The sequence below is a fragment of the Rhinopithecus bieti genome, unplaced genomic scaffold (genome assembly GCF_001698545.2).
Source record: "Rhinopithecus bieti isolate Rb0 unplaced genomic scaffold, ASM169854v2 scaffold_15437, whole genome shotgun sequence".
Lineage (NCBI taxonomy): Eukaryota > Metazoa > Chordata > Mammalia > Primates > Cercopithecidae > Rhinopithecus > Rhinopithecus bieti.
Genome location: NW_016808212.1, coordinates 522,101 through 540,240, shown reverse-complemented (window position 1 = coordinate 540,240; position 18,140 = coordinate 522,101). Strand labels below are relative to the sequence as shown.

General features: G+C 51.5%; 1 protein-coding gene across 1 annotated transcript in view; it reads left to right on the top strand.

Moving 5' to 3' along the window:
• ADARB2 (adenosine deaminase RNA specific B2 (inactive)) overlaps positions 1–18,140 on the top strand; it is a 530,095-nt gene that overhangs the window by 484,578 nt on the left and 27,377 nt on the right. Inside the window, 1 exon segment of the mRNA XM_017885822.1 lies at positions 7,726–7,894. Within this exon segment, the coding sequence (XP_017741311.1) occupies positions 7,726–7,894 (169 nt within the window).

Here is an 18,140-nt window from a genome sequence, read left to right as displayed (position 1 = left end):
TAAGGGCCAGGGGTCTCCAGGTTGTAACTCAGGTGCTGTGTTTCTTTGTTACCCTTTAAAGAGGGCTGGAGCATGGATAAGGGGAGCAAGTGGCCTGGATTTTGCTGTGAGGGGCTCCTCCAGGGCTAGCCAAGCACAGCGTCGATAGTGACAAGCCCCCCAAAGGAAACGCTGGCGGCAGGCGCTGGACACCTCCAGTCCACACTGTTCCCAGAGGTCTGCAGCTGGCACTGCCTCCCTCCCGTGGATTAACCCTGCAGAAACCCAGCTGCACTGCCCCTCCAATTCAGAGGCCCACACTCCCGAAAGAAGCCCAGGGAATGAAAGAAGCCCTAAGGGCCATGATGTTCTTCTCACAAATGCAGAGGCCGCAGAATGCAGAGAGCTCAGTCCCCTCCACTGAGACCTTTGCTGGGGGCCAGAGGAGCCCATCTGAAACCGAAGGACACTCCGGACTGAGGTCTCAGTCCTCTCGAGTGCTGTCTGCCTCTGGCGCCTTCTGGACCTGCCCTGTCTCCTCTCACCAGCACCGTGCTTGGTCCTGGTCTTTTTAGCTCATCCCTTCCTCAATCTCCCATTTGGCCTGCATTGAGCTATTGTGCGTCTCCACAGGGGCCACACCTGCTAACCTCTCTCTCAACTGTGCCAGACTTCTCCTCTTTCTCACACATATATACCCACACACACACACACACATACATAAGCACATGTGCAAACACATACATAAGTACACGTGCACATGCACACACATAAGCACATGTGCACACACAGACACATACATAAGCACATGTGTGCACACACATAATCACATGTGTGCACACAAACACATGTATAAGCACATATGCACACATGAACACACATGCATACGCACATATGTGCACACATGCACATGTGCACACAAACATAAACACATGTGCACACAAACACGTGTACATAACCACATGTGTGCACACACAAACACATGTACTTAAGCACATCTGCACATACACAGATACATAAGCACACATGTGTACACGCAAACACATGTACTTAAGCACATCTGCACATACACAGATACATAAGCAAACGTGTGCACACACAAACACATGTACTTAAGCACATCTGCACATACACAAACACAGATACATAAGCACACGTGTGCACACACAAACACATACATAAGCACACATGCACAAAACAAACACACATACACAAGCATATGTGCACACACAAGCGCACGACAGGTGTCTGATGCATCGGATCTATCAATATAACCATGATGTGATTAAGTCAAAGAGATGTTTGGTACCCAAGATTGTTCCCCTTCCTTTAAAATGAAGGAACACAGAGTAGAGCATAAGCAAAACTTTCTGTAGATAGGTTTAAATAATCATTACAGTAAGTGTCATGTAACCAAAGACCCAGGAGAGAAGTGAGTCTGACTTGGGGTTTCTAGGAGCACACTTCTGACTCTCCGGTGTCTGCTGAGCAGCTGCCTCCCAACAGCAACCTGCTCCGACAGCTCAGCAGGACCAGGAGTTCCCCGAGCCCCAACCACCCGAGGCCCAGGCTCAGGGGCTCCAAGTCCTAGACACAACACCAGGGCCCTGGAGTTGCCATCAAACCCCACTTTCCTGGGATGCATGTGGCTCGAGAAATTCTAGATGTCCCCATTTTATTTTCCCCTCAAAACCATTTGTCTAGAGAGATCATAAATTCCCCATTCCTGGGGCCTTAGACATGGTATCAATGCCGGCTGGTCTCAGGTATTGTGGGAGCTGTGTCGCCTGCCAGCTTTGGAAGGCACTCAAGTTTGTTGTTTCCAGCCCTGGCTTATCTTTCAGGGTTCTGGGCCAGTGTTTACCAATGCAGCTCGCCCCATGCACTCTGGCTGAGTTTCTGATGCATTCGGGGCAGACAGGCATCCAAGACTCTAGTTTTCTGAGCACAGGTCGGGTTTTGAGCCACCGGGTTTGAACTCCTTAAATCATCTCAGACTAGGAACATTTGTTTCCTTGCTGGCTTCGTAGAAAGGGCTTGGAGGCGTACACGGCCTGGTAGCCTGTCTGTCTGCAGAGGCCAGGCAGAGCTTATGGCCAGACTCCCCGCTCTGTGGCGTCACCGGCAGGAAAGAAAAGTGTTTGTGGTGTCACATGTGATGGAGGGGAAAGGTGCTTTCGCGACAGAGACCGCAGACTCAGTTTTCAATGTCATGCGACCCAGGGCTACTCCATTCATCTCAGGTGACTCAAAACTGCCACATCTGTGGCTTTCCCTGGACCTAGAAGGGCCAGGTCAGTTAAGGTAGGGACAAATGCCTAAAAGACATTTATTCCCACAGCCAGGAGAACATGCTGTGTGTGTCTATGTTAGAGTCAGGGTTCTGATGACTGCTCTCAGCACAGACTCACAGAGGGCGACGGGTCACTTAGTGGCTCTGGGAGGCCTGGGATAGAACTCAGACCTGAAAGAGCACAGATGGAACAGAAGATGAGGATCTCAGTACTTCACTGTGGATGAGCAGCTCCTCTCCTCCCAACCCACCAATGATCTGCCTGCAAATTCTTCTTTCTTGGCCTGGTTTTTAAATAACCTGGTAAACTCAGTTCTTATAGCCATTTTCCGAGAACTTAGCAGCTTAAATTCTCCAGTCTATGTCCAGAAAATGCCAAGAAAAATAGATTATGTCATATATTTACTTACAAGTTCATGCTAAGAGCCTAGTATGTTTGTTCTAAGCCAATTCCATTCAACGATTAGAAAGGTAGTTCAAGAGATTTAACCAAAATCCCATAGGAAGTCAGGGAATATAAAATACAGTTCCTTAAATTCCTGTCTTCAGATTTTCCCATTGAGTGACAGAAATATGCAAAATATGGTAATATCCGTGCATTCTAGGATAATGAATTTTAATGGCCTTATAATCCAGCATCATCACTATCATCATCATCATCAATCAAATAAGGCAAAGTGCACCCGCATGGCCCCACGGTAACTACTGTGGATGGTAGTATTATTACAACGAATACTGGGTTGCTTCACAGGCAGACTTTCCGGCATATGCCTTTTGAAGACAGTTTGAAAATCTAAAATGTATTTGGTGTTTAAAAATATTTTCTTCTTTTCTCGTGCCTGTGGTTTGTTTCATTTTTGGTGCTCTCTCTCCCCTTGTGACTGCAGCAACCATGCATCACATTTTAGATAAATCTTTAGCTCCCCAGAGGACAAGCCTCTTGTTGTTTGTCTCCAACTCCTTTTGATTCTCCCCTAAAAATAAAATATTCACTGGAACCATTTTCTAAAGCACATCCTCATTTAGAAATGAGGATCTAAAAACTATCCTTATTTACCTTGATATTGACCTCAAAAGATAAGCATTTTATCTAGGGTTTTATATAGGTTAATAAACACTGTAATGAAGAGTCTGATGACTTGGACTGTCAGAATTAGACCAGAATGTTTGAATGTTTTGGGGAGCATCTATGTAGACACAGCAGTCAGGGGTTTGAGGTTCTACACTTTCACTGTCTCAGGCACACTCTAAATCCACTACAGATCATTTAGGGCCAGCTCCCTGCAATTGCTGGTTGGATTGGCATTTTGTTCAGCCTTAAGTGGCATCTTCAACTCCTTCCCACCTCTCACAATTAGCCAGGAAAGAGCCAGAGGAAACGGGCTCTGCAGGATCACCGACATTCAGGCCACCCTGGGGCTGCTCAACTCATCAGGGAGCCTGTGGAGAAGGCAGCCCAAGACTGAACACCTCCGAAAATAAACACTCAGGAGCATCTCATGCACCTGGCTCTTCAGGCAAAATTAGTCTAACCTGAAAGCTTTGGGTTAACTCCTAGGAACTAGTTGTTAATTAAAGCTGGGCCTCCCTGTTGTCATGGCATTAACAAGCTATCAAGTCTACTTCATGGAAAGTTAGTTGTGCAGTAGCAACTGGTAAGAATTTAGAAAAGTCTTACAATATAATAGGTAACTTTCAAGATCTCGAAAAAGACCACAATAGTTGAAACATTGGGAGAATATAAGAATACTATAATTAACAGAAATGGAGGTGCAGCAACAAACACATTCCCTGAGAAAATATCCCCCAAATGGAAGAGTAAAGTCCCTAATATTGTGGTAATGTTGTGGAAACTGTTAAGTGTGATGGCTCCTCCATGCTTTCAATGTTGCCTTCCACAGAAAGTTGATGTTCATAAAGAACCAAGTGTTTTGAGTCATACGAACTATTTTATGTTCAATTTATCATCACCACCACCATCATCTCCATCATCATCACCACCATCACCATCACCATCATCACCACCATCATCACCATCACCACCATCACCATCATCATCACCATCATCACCACCATCATCACCATCACCACCACCATCACCATCACCACCATCACCATCATCACCACCACCCCCCCCATCCCCATCATCACCGCCCTCATCATCACCATCATCACCATCACCCTCATCATCACCATCACCACCATCACCATCATCACCACCACCATCATCACCATCATCACCATCACCCTCATCATCACCATCACCACCATCACCATCATCACCACCACCATCATCACCATCATCACCATCACCCTCATCATCACCATCACCACCATCACCATCATCACCACCACCATCATCACCATCATCACCATCACCCTCATCATCACCATCACCACCATCACCATCATCACCACCACCATCATCACCATCATCACCATCACCCTCATCATCACCATCACCACCATCACCATCATCACCACCACCATCATCACCATCATCACCATCACCCTCATCATCACCATCACCACCATCACCATCATCACCACCACCATCATCACCATCATCACCATCACCCTCATCATCACCATCACCACCATCACCATCATCACCACCACCATCATCACCATCATCACCATCACCCTCATCATCACCATCACCACCATCACCATCATCACCACCACCATCATCACCATCATCACCATCACCCTCATCATCACCATCATCACCATCACCATCATCACCACCACCATCATCACCATCATCACCATCACCCTCATCATCACCATCATCATCACCATCATCATCACCACCATCATCACCATCACCATCATCACCACCACCATCATCACCATCACCATCACCACCACCACCATCATCATCACCCTCATTGTCACCACCATCACCATCACCCTCATTACCATCATCATCATCATCGCCATCATCTTCACCCTCATCATCATCACCTTCATTATCATCACCATCTCCATCTCCATCACCATCATCACCACCATCACCATCATCACCACCACCATCACCATCATCACCACCATCACCATCATCACCACCACCATTAACATCACCATCATCACCATTGTCATCATTATCTTCACCATCATCATCACCATCACCATCATCACCATCATATCACCATCTCCACCATCATCACCATCATCTTCACCATCACCATCACCTCCATTATCACCATCACCATCACCACCATCATTATCATCACCATCACCTTTAAAGCTGCAAAGAAGAGATTTGTGCTTTATCTGGGAAAGGGCTGGGCATTTATTTGCTGTGCCTGCCCAGGCTCAATACCTCTCCTTGGCTCTTTTTTCCATGAATGACTCAAAGACGGGTCCAAATTTTATCTCATCAAGTATCTAGTTAGTTACAAAGTGACAAGCCATCTGAAGCCTCTCAAAAGGTCTTTTCTCCAAAGAATGCAGCGATCTTTCTTCCCAAGGCATAGCCTTAGGTACTATGCATGTATAGTGAAATAATGTCTGCTCCTAGAGACAATTAGAAAAGACACTGGAAATTACTTCGGATCTGTAGGAGAAAGTTCCTATATAAACGCAAACATTAGTTACCATTCAGCACTGTATTAGTCCATTCTCACATTGCTCTAGAGAAACACCTGAGACTGGGTAATTTATAAAGAAAAGAGGTTTAATTGGCTCAAGGTTCCGCAGGCTGTACAGGAAGCATGGCTTCTGCTTGGCTTCTGGGGAGGCCTCAGGAAGCTCACAATCATGGTGAAAGGTGACATGGCCAGAGTAGGAGCGAGAGAGAGCCGGAGGGGAGATGCCACACACTTTTAAATGACCAGATCTCATGAGAACCATTCACTGCTACGAGGACAGCACCAAGGGGACAGTACTAAACCGGGCATGAGAAATCTGCCCCATGATCCAATCATCTACCACCAAGTTCCGCCTCCGACACTGAGGATTACATGTCAATATGGATTTCGGTGGGGACACAGATCCCAGCCATATCAAGCACTGTCACTGGGGGAAAGTGAGGGGGACATTCCATTTCCACAGCTTCTGAAACTTCAATAGGAACTTTCAAAAGAAAGCATTTAATATTCACTTATGTCATCATGTGTATATAAATGATAGAATCACTATACTGTTTTATATATAATTCAAAGGCAAAGCAGTGGGCCATTTCCATATTACAATACAATCCAGATTTAACGTACAAAATTTTGGCTGGGCATAGTGGCTCGGGCCTGTAATTGCAGCACTTTGGGAGGCTGAGGCAGGCGGATCACGAGGTCAGGAGTTCGAGAGCAGCCTGGCCAGCATGGCGAAACCCCGTCTCTACTGAAAATACAAAAATTAGCCAGGTGTGGTGGTGCATGCCTGTAGTCCCAGCTACTCAGGAGGCTGAGGCGGGAGAATCTCCTGAACCTGGGAGGTGGAGGTTGCAGTGAGCCGAGATTGCGCCACTGCACTCTAGCCTGGGTAACAGAGTGAGACTCCATCTCAAACAAAACAAAACCAAAACATACAAAATTTTTTCAAAGAAAGAAAAATATAAATTTAAGCTTCCTCTTGCTCATGCTAGTTCTCCAAGTAATTATGGGGAATGTGGTATGGGGGGGGTGGTGGGTGTCAAGGGGACCCTGGAAAGGAGAACACAGAACACCTGAGGGACCCACGGAGACCCACCAGAGGCTCCGTCACTTCTGGGCCTCATGGAACTCCTACCCACGGAGACCCTTGGTAATTAGAGGACCCAGTGAGAGCGGAGGTGCCCAGGCGACCCCAGTACCTTCACAGGAGCCACCTCGTCGACTCCTCCCAGCCTGGGCAGCAAGCACTGCTATTACTCCCGTCATTAGAGGAAGTAACTGGGTCACAGTGACTTTGAGACACTTTCCCAGGTTACACAGCCAACTTACCATGGAGCCAGGATTGACACCTGGACCAGGGCAAGAGCTGAGTCCCACTCACCGCCTATTTCTGCACAGCCCTCCAGCTAAGCATAAATATTTACATTTTTAATGGCTGAAAAGTGAGAAAAATGATACTTCACAACACCTGAAAATGACACGTCCAACTGCATGTTCAAGTCTGCGAAGGAAAATGAAGTACTGGGGACGCAGTGGCCCCTCGCTGGCCTGAGCACGGTCCAGGCCGTGGCTGCGTTTACGCAGCAGAGGCAGGTGTTGGTGAAAAGAGAGTCTGGCTCATGAAGCCTGGGTTTTTACTCCCTGACCCTTGACTGAGAAGTTGGCCCAGGCCCAGTGGGATGGTGTGGCTCTGGAGCCCACCCCCACACAGCGCTAACCTCTGACGCCCCTTCCTCGTGCCAAATGCCCAGCCATGGCGAGGGGCCCTTTGACCTCTGTTGCAGTCCCTCCTCCTCTCCCACCTCCCAAAACCAAGGCGGCTTCCCTCTTCTCACCCCTCCCCGTCCTCTTCTCTCCTAGTGCACAGCAGCAAACACCTCGTCAGGAAGTTCCGCGGGCACCTGCGCACCAAGATCGAGTCCGGGGAAGGGACAGTCCCCGTGCGTGGCCCCAGCGCAGTGCAGACCTGGGACGGCGTCCTGCTGGGGGAGCAGCTGATCACCATGTCATGCACGGACAAGATTGCCAGGTGAGGTCCACGGCTTCCTCTTGTGGACGTTGGCTGCGGCCAGTGGGGAGCGCCAAGCCCCAGGCTCCCTGCGTACCACTTCTGATGAGGTCAGAGATGTTGGGCACATGAAGTCAGGGCCCTGTGCCTGAGTCGAACTCCACAGCCATCCCGCGTGTTCAGTCCCACACCCTGAGGCCAAGGCGCCCAGAGTCCCCGAGTGAGCAAGGCCCGGCCACCCCCCAGACTGCCACTGCATGGGGTAAACACAGCCCAGCCTGAGGCTGCCGGCCAGTCGGGGTGGCCATAGGCTAATGAGAAGCCAGGGCCTCCCCTGCCCGCTGCACTTTCCACCAAAACCTGACAAAATCATCCAGGGACAGCCACAGGCCTTGAGGTCAGCTGCTGGAACACCTCTCCCCCACCACCCCGAGGCATTGTCTTCTTGGAAGGAGTTTTCAAAGCCTCCGTGTGGAGGTCTCAGGATGAGGTGCCTCAGCTGAGCTCTGTGCAGAGGAGCAGGAAGGTGCAGAATGGGCACCTGCCTCCCTCCCAGGACCTCCAGTCCCTACCACGCCCTGAGCTCCTCCCTGAACCTTGGTCTGATGCATTGAGACCTCCCCCTACCTTGGCCTGATGCCTCGAGACCCCCTTGACCTTGGTCTGATGCCCTGAGACCTCCCGCACATTAGTCTGAGGCCCTGAGGCCTCCCCAACGTTGGCCTGATGCCCCGAGGCCTCCCCCACATTGCCCTGATGCCCCGAGAGTGCCATCCCCACTGCAGGACATTTCTGTAACTTTGGTTTGGAAAATAAGGGTCACAGGTGTGGGGATAGCATGAGTTTCCCTAAAGAGCCATGAACTCCCCAGAAGCCTGATTAAAAAAAAAAAAAAAAACTAATAACAACGTGGTCACAGGAAGTCTGGGTTGAGTGACCCAGAACGCCCTTGGACACTCTGGTTGTCCTGTTCCTCCGTCATCTGCAGCTGGAGTGAAAACAGTGCACTTGGCGCAAATGTGGTCTCCGGGCACCACCCCCAACTCCCAACGAGGCTGTGGCCCTGAGACCCTCTGTAAGGACGTTTTGTGGTGGAGCCAGGCAGGAGATGCAAAGGTTGGTCCCCAGGATGTGCAGGAAGGAGGCTGAGTGGGGAGGGGCAGGAAGCCCAAGGCCGGAGGAGGACCCGGCGCATCACCCCCAAGGCTTGCATGGAGGCTCTTGTGCCCACGGGGTCCTGGGCTCTCGACTGCCACAGCAGGACCTGGGGAGAGAAGGGAGAGTGTGGGCCCGGCCAGCCCCCATAAAATCCTCATCAAAACGCAGCCACCCCGGGGTTCCCCAACAGACAGACGCCCCATCGGGGTGGGCTGTGTCTCCAGTGCCTGCACGGGATGGGCACTTGCCATGTGCCCAACAGATAGTAGGATGACTACCCATCCTAACCGCGAGCGCTGGGCCCTGGCCCATCCACAAAACCCAAGGGGCTGGAGGTCAGTGGGGTGACATCAGGGGACACAGAGCCCAGGAGGGAAGGGGAGACTCCCGCCGCACTTGCCCCCACCTCACCTGCCCCAGCCCCTACAGTCCCCTACAGCTCTGCTCCCCAGGATCCACACAGACTGGTTTCTGGGGTCCAGGCAGATGAAACCCCAGTCCTGACAGCAGTGGTTCCACCTTCTCATGGAAATGGTAGGAGAACTGGGGAAAATGGTGCCCTTTCCTTCCCAGCTCTGGGCACTCCCGGCTGGGGAGCTGCAGGGTCGGCCTAATGACAGCAGACCAAAGCCGGCCATGGTTTCTGCATCAAAGGGAAGAGCCCATTGTTGACAAATAGCTCATTTTTCAGAAGAAAATGTATTCCTCCTTTGTAATGTTTTCATCTATTCATGACGGAGAAAAAGCAGTAATTTTCACCTCAACTGAAATTCTCTTGGTGCCCTAAGATAGCATTGGGTTTCTAAATTTACTCTCTGGTGCCCCAGAAAAATGAAGTAAATTAGCATCTACAGAATTGAAACCTGGCTGTCCTTGGGATCTTCAACATCCATAGACGGTGGGCTAAACACAGGTGCAAACCCACGCGACGCTGGACACAGGTACAAACCCACATGACGCCGGGAGGTCTGGTCACAGGTGCAAACCCACATGTCAACAGGTCCGGGCACAGGTGCAAACCCACGCGATGCTGGACACAGGTGCAAACCCACGCGACGCTGGACACAGGTGCAAACCCATGCGACGCTGGACACAGGTGCAAACCCACGCAACGCCAGCAGGTCCAGACACAGGTGCAAACCCACGCGACGCTGGGCACAGGTGCAAACCCAGACAACGCCAGCAGGTCCAGACACAGGGTGCAAACGCCCATGTCGATGGCTGGAAGGTCTGGGCACGAGGTTAGGTCTGGGCACAGGTGTAGACCCACGCGATGCTGGACACGGGTGCAAACCCACGCGGTGCTGGCAGGTCCAGGCACAGGTGCAAACCCACGCAACGCTGGACACAGGTGCAAACCCACGTGACGCCAGCAGGTCCAGGCACAGGTACAAACCCACCCGACGCTGGCAGGTCCAGGCACAGGTGTAAACCCACGTGACACCGGCAGGTCTGGACACAGGTGCAAACTCACCCGACGCTGGCAGGTCCGGGCACAGGTGTAAACCCACGTGACACCAGCAGGTCTGGGCACAGATGCAAACCCACGTGACACTGGACACCGGGCCAAACCCACGCAACACTGGCAGGTCCAGGCACAAGTTCAAACCCACACGACGCTGGCAGGTCTGGGTACAGGTGCAAACCCACGCGACGTTGGGTCTGGACACAGGTGCAAATCCACGTGACGCTGGACACGGGTGCAAACCCACGCGATGCCAGCAGGTCTGGGCATAGGTGCAAACCCATGCAACGCTGGACACGGGTGCAAACCCACGCAATGCCAGCAGGTCTGGGCACAGGTGCAAACCCATGCGACGCTGGACACGGGTGCAAACCCACGCGATGCCAGCAGGTCCGGGCACAGGTGCAAACCCATGCGACGTTGGCAGGTCCAGGCACTCGGTGGCCACTCAAGGGGCGGGGTTTTCTCTCTGTAACAAAATCTCCTTGAAAAACAAAGGTCCACACTGCTTCCCGGCCAGCGGTTTTCAGTGACTGGGAATTTGGGGCGATTCTAGACTCCTTCTGAAAAGAGAATAAAAGTTTGGGGAAACTGTCACGCCCATGGCTCTAGGTGGCTAGAGTGAGAACTCCTGAATTTGTCCAGGAATTAATCCTAAGCACCTGCCAGGTTAGAACAGAGTTGTGTCCTCTCTCTCCATTCACAAGTGCTTCACTCCCGAGTCTGGTGACAGGACAGGGATGCAGTGGACAGAGGGGTGCCCGGGTGTGGGGGCACAGGCAAAGCTTGAAATGCCCCCAGCCGCTGGCCCAGGCCCCTCGCAGCCCAGCCCACCTTCTGGTTCTGTCACTGGTTCTCACCTGTCTTAGACTTAGCTTCCCCTTGTCCCCATCATCTCTTCTCCCTCCTTCTCTTGCTCTCGGCCTCTCTCTGTCTCTGCCTCTGTCTCTATGTCTCTCTCTCTGTCTCTCTGTCTCTCGCTTTGTCTCTTCATCTCTGTCCTTGTCTGTCTGTCTCTGTCTCTCTCTGTGTGCCCGTCTCTGTCTCTCTCTCCTTATCTTTGTCTTTTTATCTCTGTCCTTGTCTCTCTGTTTCTGTCACTCTTTCTCTCTCTCCCTGTCTCTGTCTCTCCCTCTCCATCTCATCCTCCTCCCTGGCTGTGTGTATCCCATCTCTTCATCTCTGCTCCACTCACCCTCCCTCACTGATGAGCTCCCTGAGCTGCTCCTTCTGCCTGCCTCCCTCTTCCCCAACGCCTTTCCCTTCTCAGGTCCTGCCGCCACGCTGTTCCCTGCACGGAGCCTGCAGGGGTTTGGTTCCAGGTACTGTCTGCTTCTGCATCTGAGTTCTGACCTCCAAGGGCTCACCGGTGCTGCTCAGCTGCAGGGTACCTGCCACAGTGGGGTGTACTCAGGGCTGCTTGGCTGCAGGGTGCCTGCCATGGTGAGGTGTACTCAGGGCCACTTGGCTGCAGGGTGCCTGCCATGATGAGGTGCACTCAGTGGCCCTCGGTGATCCTCGGGAGCCCTCGGTCAACAGCCCTTTTTGGTGAGCAGGAGAGGGAGGAGGGGAAACAGTGGTCCCGACGATGACAGAAGTGGTGCCACCACTCGGAGCCTCTGCTCTGGGCACAAGCAGTGGCATGGGGACACAGCCTTTGGCAAGAAGGTACTTGTGTATCTGCCAAAATCAGACCTAAGCATAGACCAGGATATCCGTGCTAAGGCGGGAGCTGTTTCAGAATTGCGCCACACTTCCCGTTTCTGAGCGGAAGCATATGTTATGCTAATGATTCCAGACCATAAGCATCTGGGCCGTGCGTTATTTGTACAGAGAGACCATCTGATAACGTATGTGTTCATCTGCTTTCTATCCTGTACAAAAACAAAAATTAAACCTAGGGCTTAAATAACATTCAACATAAAGGAGCCTTCATACACAAATATGGATGAAATATTCTAAGTCAGGGAGTTCATGACGGCCAGGGCTCTGTGGAGAGTGGAGTCTGAGGACACGGAGGTGGAAGTCGCTGTCTGTGAAGTGGCGGGAGGACACATGTGGCCGTGGAAACGACCTCACACGAGGCACTGTGCCCGGCGCTGGGTGCACAGGAGCCAGCCTCATCCTGAGGACCATGATGAGATGTGCAGGCAGTTTTGAAAGTTGGTTGTCAAATAAGTCATTATTAAAAACTAAATTACATAAACTTAGAACTAAATAAGCTATAGTAAAACAAAGGTAATAAGTACTCAAAACTCACCACTCCAAATTATTGTACTGTTATTTGTGGTCTTGAAATTATCTACACCTCTTGTATCTGTGTGGTAGTTTTCCAAACCCCTTCATCGCTGCCCAAACCTGCTCAGTGACCTCACGCTGGGGCCTTGAAATTGGCTACAGTGATGGTGCTTACACCATGGAAATTGGAAAGCTACACACACATGCTGGTTTCTTTCTTTCGAGAGTTGATTGTTAGCAGCATACCATGGTCTCATCCAGAAATAACATATTTGAGGCTGCTAGGAGTCCACTGTCTGAACCCGGGAGGCCCTCATCCTCCTTAGAATCTATCCTTCCCACCAAACTCTAAGCTTCTGGCAGGCAGGGACCTTGTCTCATTCCACGTCATGCATTCAGTGTCTGGCACGGTGGGTGTGGGTACACAGCAGGCATACATAGATCGATAGATGACAGACAGATAGATGGATAGAGATGATAGATAGATGATACGGCACATAGCAGGCATACATAGAATGATAGATGACAGATAGACGGATAGAGATGACAGATGATACATAGATTATAGATTAGATGATAGACAACTAATAGATGATAGATGATAGGTAGATAGATGATAGATGATAGAAGATAGATTATAGATTAGATGATTGGTTAATGATAGAAGATAGATGATAGAGAGATAGGAGGGAGGGAGGGAGGAAGGGAGAAGGGAGCAATGGGAGGCTGAGCCACAGCAGGAGGGGACAAGGGCTTTGAACCCCTCACAGCACCATTGGTAACACCTTGGTGGGCTGGCAGGGAAAGTGCCTGGAGCCTCCCTGGCACAGGCTGGCGAGTGCAGCCTCCACGTTGCCCTGGCTGGCTGCAGCAGTCTTCAAGCGCCGGCTGACTTGGCTATGACGGCTCCACTGAGACCCACCCCGAGAAGACGTCTACACCACGGGGAGGCCCCAGCGCAGGAGGGGGCTGCTTCCAACCGTCCCAGCCTGTCCGTCCACCTGAGGCCTGCCTGCCAGGCTTCCTTACACCCCCACGAGGCACAAAGTGCTCCACGCGGTCAGCGTCCAGAAACGGCTCACTGCGCTCGTGAATGAAGGAAACCTGCTCTTTTGTCTGAATGGCCACGATGTGAAATAGGAATCGCTGTGGCGTGATTGACGCCGCCCTGGGACCTGGAAGTTGAAAGGACTGCAGGCCTCTGATGTGCCAAGCAGACGACTTGACGGCGGTGAAGCACGCATCTTCTGCTCAGCCACTGACTTTGGCCAGGGCTCCAAAGGTACATGTGCTGCTCATACATTTTAGGGATGTGCTGAAACCAGTGAAACCTACGGATTTTCTCTCCTCAAGAGCACGAGTCTCATCCCACACGAGGCCAGGAACCTGTGGTCATATTTGCTTCGTCATTTAGAAATTTCTCTGGGAATAGATGCAGTTCTGTTTGGGCAGCCATGAGATACATGTCTGGCTGGCTTTTGATCTCCGACTTTGTGCGACTTTCATGTATTAAAATAAGAATAAATGGATAGAATTGTATATATCATTAAGGTACAGAAAGTGCGTCCGCCAGACAAATTGGTCATTCTCTTTGCAATTTCCCTTTGATATCAATGAAAAATGATCCTTTGTATCAAAATATCTAAACAAACAACACAGCTACATTACTTCCCACCTGCAGATCAAAAGGCATGCACAGGCATCACCGGTTGGATCAATGATACCCGTAATAATATTCCTGGGTGGCAGCAGACCTTCTTCTGGGCACGGAATTCCATGAATAATAATATATTTCACTTTGCAATGTCCATGGTAAGATCGGTTTACAGCAAAATATGAAAGTGTGTGATAGAAACCTTGAAATTTTTACAGTGGCTTAAAATGAGCCATAAAACATTGTGGAGAAAACTTTTTTCACATTTCCTTACACATCATCTGATGTCCCCTCCGTCCTCTGTGTGGGCTTCTGGCCTCCTGCGGCCACAGTCATTCAGTGCACCAGGGTACGGGAGAGCACTCGAGCTGGGAAAGGGCATGGATGTGGGTGTGGGTGACAGTGTGGTGTGGGTGTGGGCATGGGTGTGGGTGATGGTGTGGGTGACAGTGTGGGTGTAGGTGTGGGCATGGGTGTGGGTGTGGATGTGGGTGTGGGTGATGGTGTGGGTGACAGTGTGGGTGTAGGTGTGGGCATGGGTGTGGGTGTGGGCATGGGTGTGGGTGATGGTGTGGGTGACAGTGTGGGTGTAGGTGTGGGCATGGGTGTGGGTGTGGATGTGGGTGAGGCTGCAGGTGTGGGTGTGGGTGACAGTGTGGGTGTGGGCATGGGTGTGGGTGTGGGCATGGGTGTGGGTGATGGTGTGGGTGTGGATGTGGGTGTGGGTGATGGTGTAGGTGTGGGCATGGGTGTGGGTGCTGCTGTGGGTGACAGTGATGGTGCAGCCGTCCCCACCCCTAAGGGCCGAGGCAGGTCACCCTGTGCTGATGGAGTTGTGATTCTTTCTCAGGCGCCCTCAGCGTTGCTCTGGGGATCACTGAATGAGTCTTTTGTCTCCATCCTGCATGCCTCCCTCGATGCACACCTAATGTTCTCTGCCGTTCAGAAGGATCTGGGGTGTTGGCAGGCCACACGCCCCTCGCTGCATCTGAAATCCACTGTGGTATCTGGGAACCCACGACTGAGCCACAGGAGGATACTCTGAGCCTGTTTGCTGGGCAGAACCCCCACTGCGCCTGCCTTGGTGCCCTGACAGCACTGATCACTCATCAGGCTCCGGGCGCCCCAGCAGAGAAAGCTGTAGGCCAAGCCCCTGCTCAGAAGCCCCTCTTCCTGGGCCAAGGGCCTGTGACCATCTTGTCTCCCGTGACAAATCAGGCCCTCCCTGTGGCACTTAGAACTGTGTCCTCACATCTCAGGGGCTCCACAGATACCACTGACTTGATGATTACGTAACCACTTAGAGCCCAAGGGTGCTACCTGGTCGCTAAGACCAGCCCCGAGCAAATGGCCTGATGTGCAGCCGGGCCTACTGGGGGTCCAGGCCATGAGAAGATGCTCTAGATCCCAGGTCCCTGAGGCATCTCAGTCGGCCCACGGCCTCGTGCTGATGCTAAGGGGCTGGGGAAGCAGGAAGGCGAGAGGATGGGAGGCAGGGACAGAGCCCAGTACGGGACCCAGCGCCTGCACCTAAGTGCTGGGGCCAGGGACAGACGCGTCCAGGTGTCCTTGGCCTCCTCTGTGACCTCAGGGGCAGTGGGTGCTCGGAGGACAGGGACGCTGGGGGGTGGCACCAGCCACACGCTCCCAGGGGAAGCATGACCTTGCAGATGCCTTTTCAGACTCTGGCCTCCAGAACTGGGGGAACATCCCTGTTTCAGGCTATCCCACAGCAGCCCTAGGGGGCTGGCACTGGTGGGCGAGAGAAACCACCCATTCAGTCTTCAGGAAATCAGAGAACAGATACAGTCACAGTAAACTCGATTCCTAAAATCCTACCACCACCATAGCCCTGGGAAGACGGGATGGAACTGCAGAAAGTGGGTGGTTTCACAGGTCAATGAGAACTGACCTGCAAAGCCACAAGTGAAGGTTGAGGAGCGCCCTGGAGACCAAACCCTGCCCCTGTGTGGGACGAGGGCCAGACGCCGCAGGCCCAACAGTCCCATCCCGAAGGCCTGTGGATGCGGCCTGTTTTTTCAGCTCTATGGAGCCAGGCCACGCTCTCACTAACAGCCAAACCCCAGGCTCCTGAAAGAATGGGGAAAACCGCAGAGGTGCTTTTAGGTTTTGTCTCTAAGAATCAAATGTTGAGTGGCATATAAAAAATCTAAATCTCCTGGAACTAATGTTCCTTCAGATATGGTTTCTAATTTTAAGTACCTGAGCTTGATTATTGATCACAATGTGTCTTTAAATGAGCAGATTAAAACTTTCTCCATGAAAATGAACCGTAAGAAATCACAGCTGCTCTCTGGGGAATACGGCACTGGCTGATTTCTAAATCTAAAATTTAGCCTGTGCAGAGCTCCGTCTCCTAGCTCCCACCTAGAGATCAGCGGCTCAATATTTCCTCAGCAAGAGCTTCTCGCACCTCCTCTTGGCCACCCGGCCCGCCTGGGAACAATTCTGACGCCTTCCTCCATGATTTGCTGACTCCACTGAGGTCAAATGGGTGTTGTTCATTGTTCTAATCTCAGAGTGTAGGTCCTTCCTAACAGAACTGCTTTTAAACACCGAACCCAAAGTTCCCCAGTCTGGTTTAAAAATATTTTTACTCCTTTTAAAATATACATTGTATAGATTGAGACGAAGTCTCACTCTTGTCACCCAGGTTGGAGTGCAATGACGCGATCCCGGCTCACTGCAGCCTCTGCCTCCCAGGTTCAAGCGATTCTCTGTCTCAGCCTCCCCAGTAGCTGGGATTACAGGCACCGCCACCACTCCTGGCTAATTTTTGTATTTTTAATAGAGACAGGGTTTCACCATGTTGGCCAGGCTGGTCTCAAACTCCTGACCTCAAGTGATCCACCCACCTCAGCTTCCCAAAGTGCTGGGATTACAGGGGTGAGCCACCGCACCCGGCCTTAAGTGACATTTTATAACACCTCTAGTGAGGAAAGAAGCAGTGATCAATTCACTAACACTTATCAAATATAAAAAGTAATAACGGAAGAATCAGCAGCCCCTCTGCCTCCGCAGCTCTGCCCTCCTGCACCAGCACCACCGACCTCGGCCACGGCTCCCAAGACCAGAGCCCAGTTCCTGGGGGGACCCTGCCCAGATGCTGTGGAGACAGCAGAGGGTGACAAGCCCAGCATCTGCAAGGTAAGAACTGAAACTCCAGTCAGGGGGACAAGAGAAAACACGAGCCAGGCTGAGTGGGGACCTGGGACGCTCGGCAATGACCCAGACAGCGTGGACGCTGCCAACCCAACACAGAGACGCAGAGGTGGAGGCAAACGGCGGAGGCCCGAGTCACAAGGCGTCATCTCATGGCCGCCGTCTTCACAGAAGGAACCAAAGGTCCTCGGGCTGAGTGAAAAGTGTCCTCTGTCCCCAGAACCAAGAGGCCCCACTGCAGGACTCTCAGACCTCACAAGCACGAGGAGATGCCACATGTCCCGGAAACCGTCCTTCCAGTGGGAAAGCGTGGCCCCCGCACAGGTGGCCGAGGTGAGGAGGAATCATCCGGACCTGGGAATGGAGAGACGTGCCTGGGGATCATCCTCTTCGCTCTCGTGCTGAGAAATTTTACGTTTTACCAGCGTGTTGCAGGTAGACTTGGCCGGAGAAGTTATATCAAGAAAAGCGTGTTTTCAGATAGGTTTTAAGGAGAGAAATGAGACATGTGTGGCCTGGAAGTAATTTACTGAAAATAATTGGAAGCGGCTGAATATCCCACCCACCCC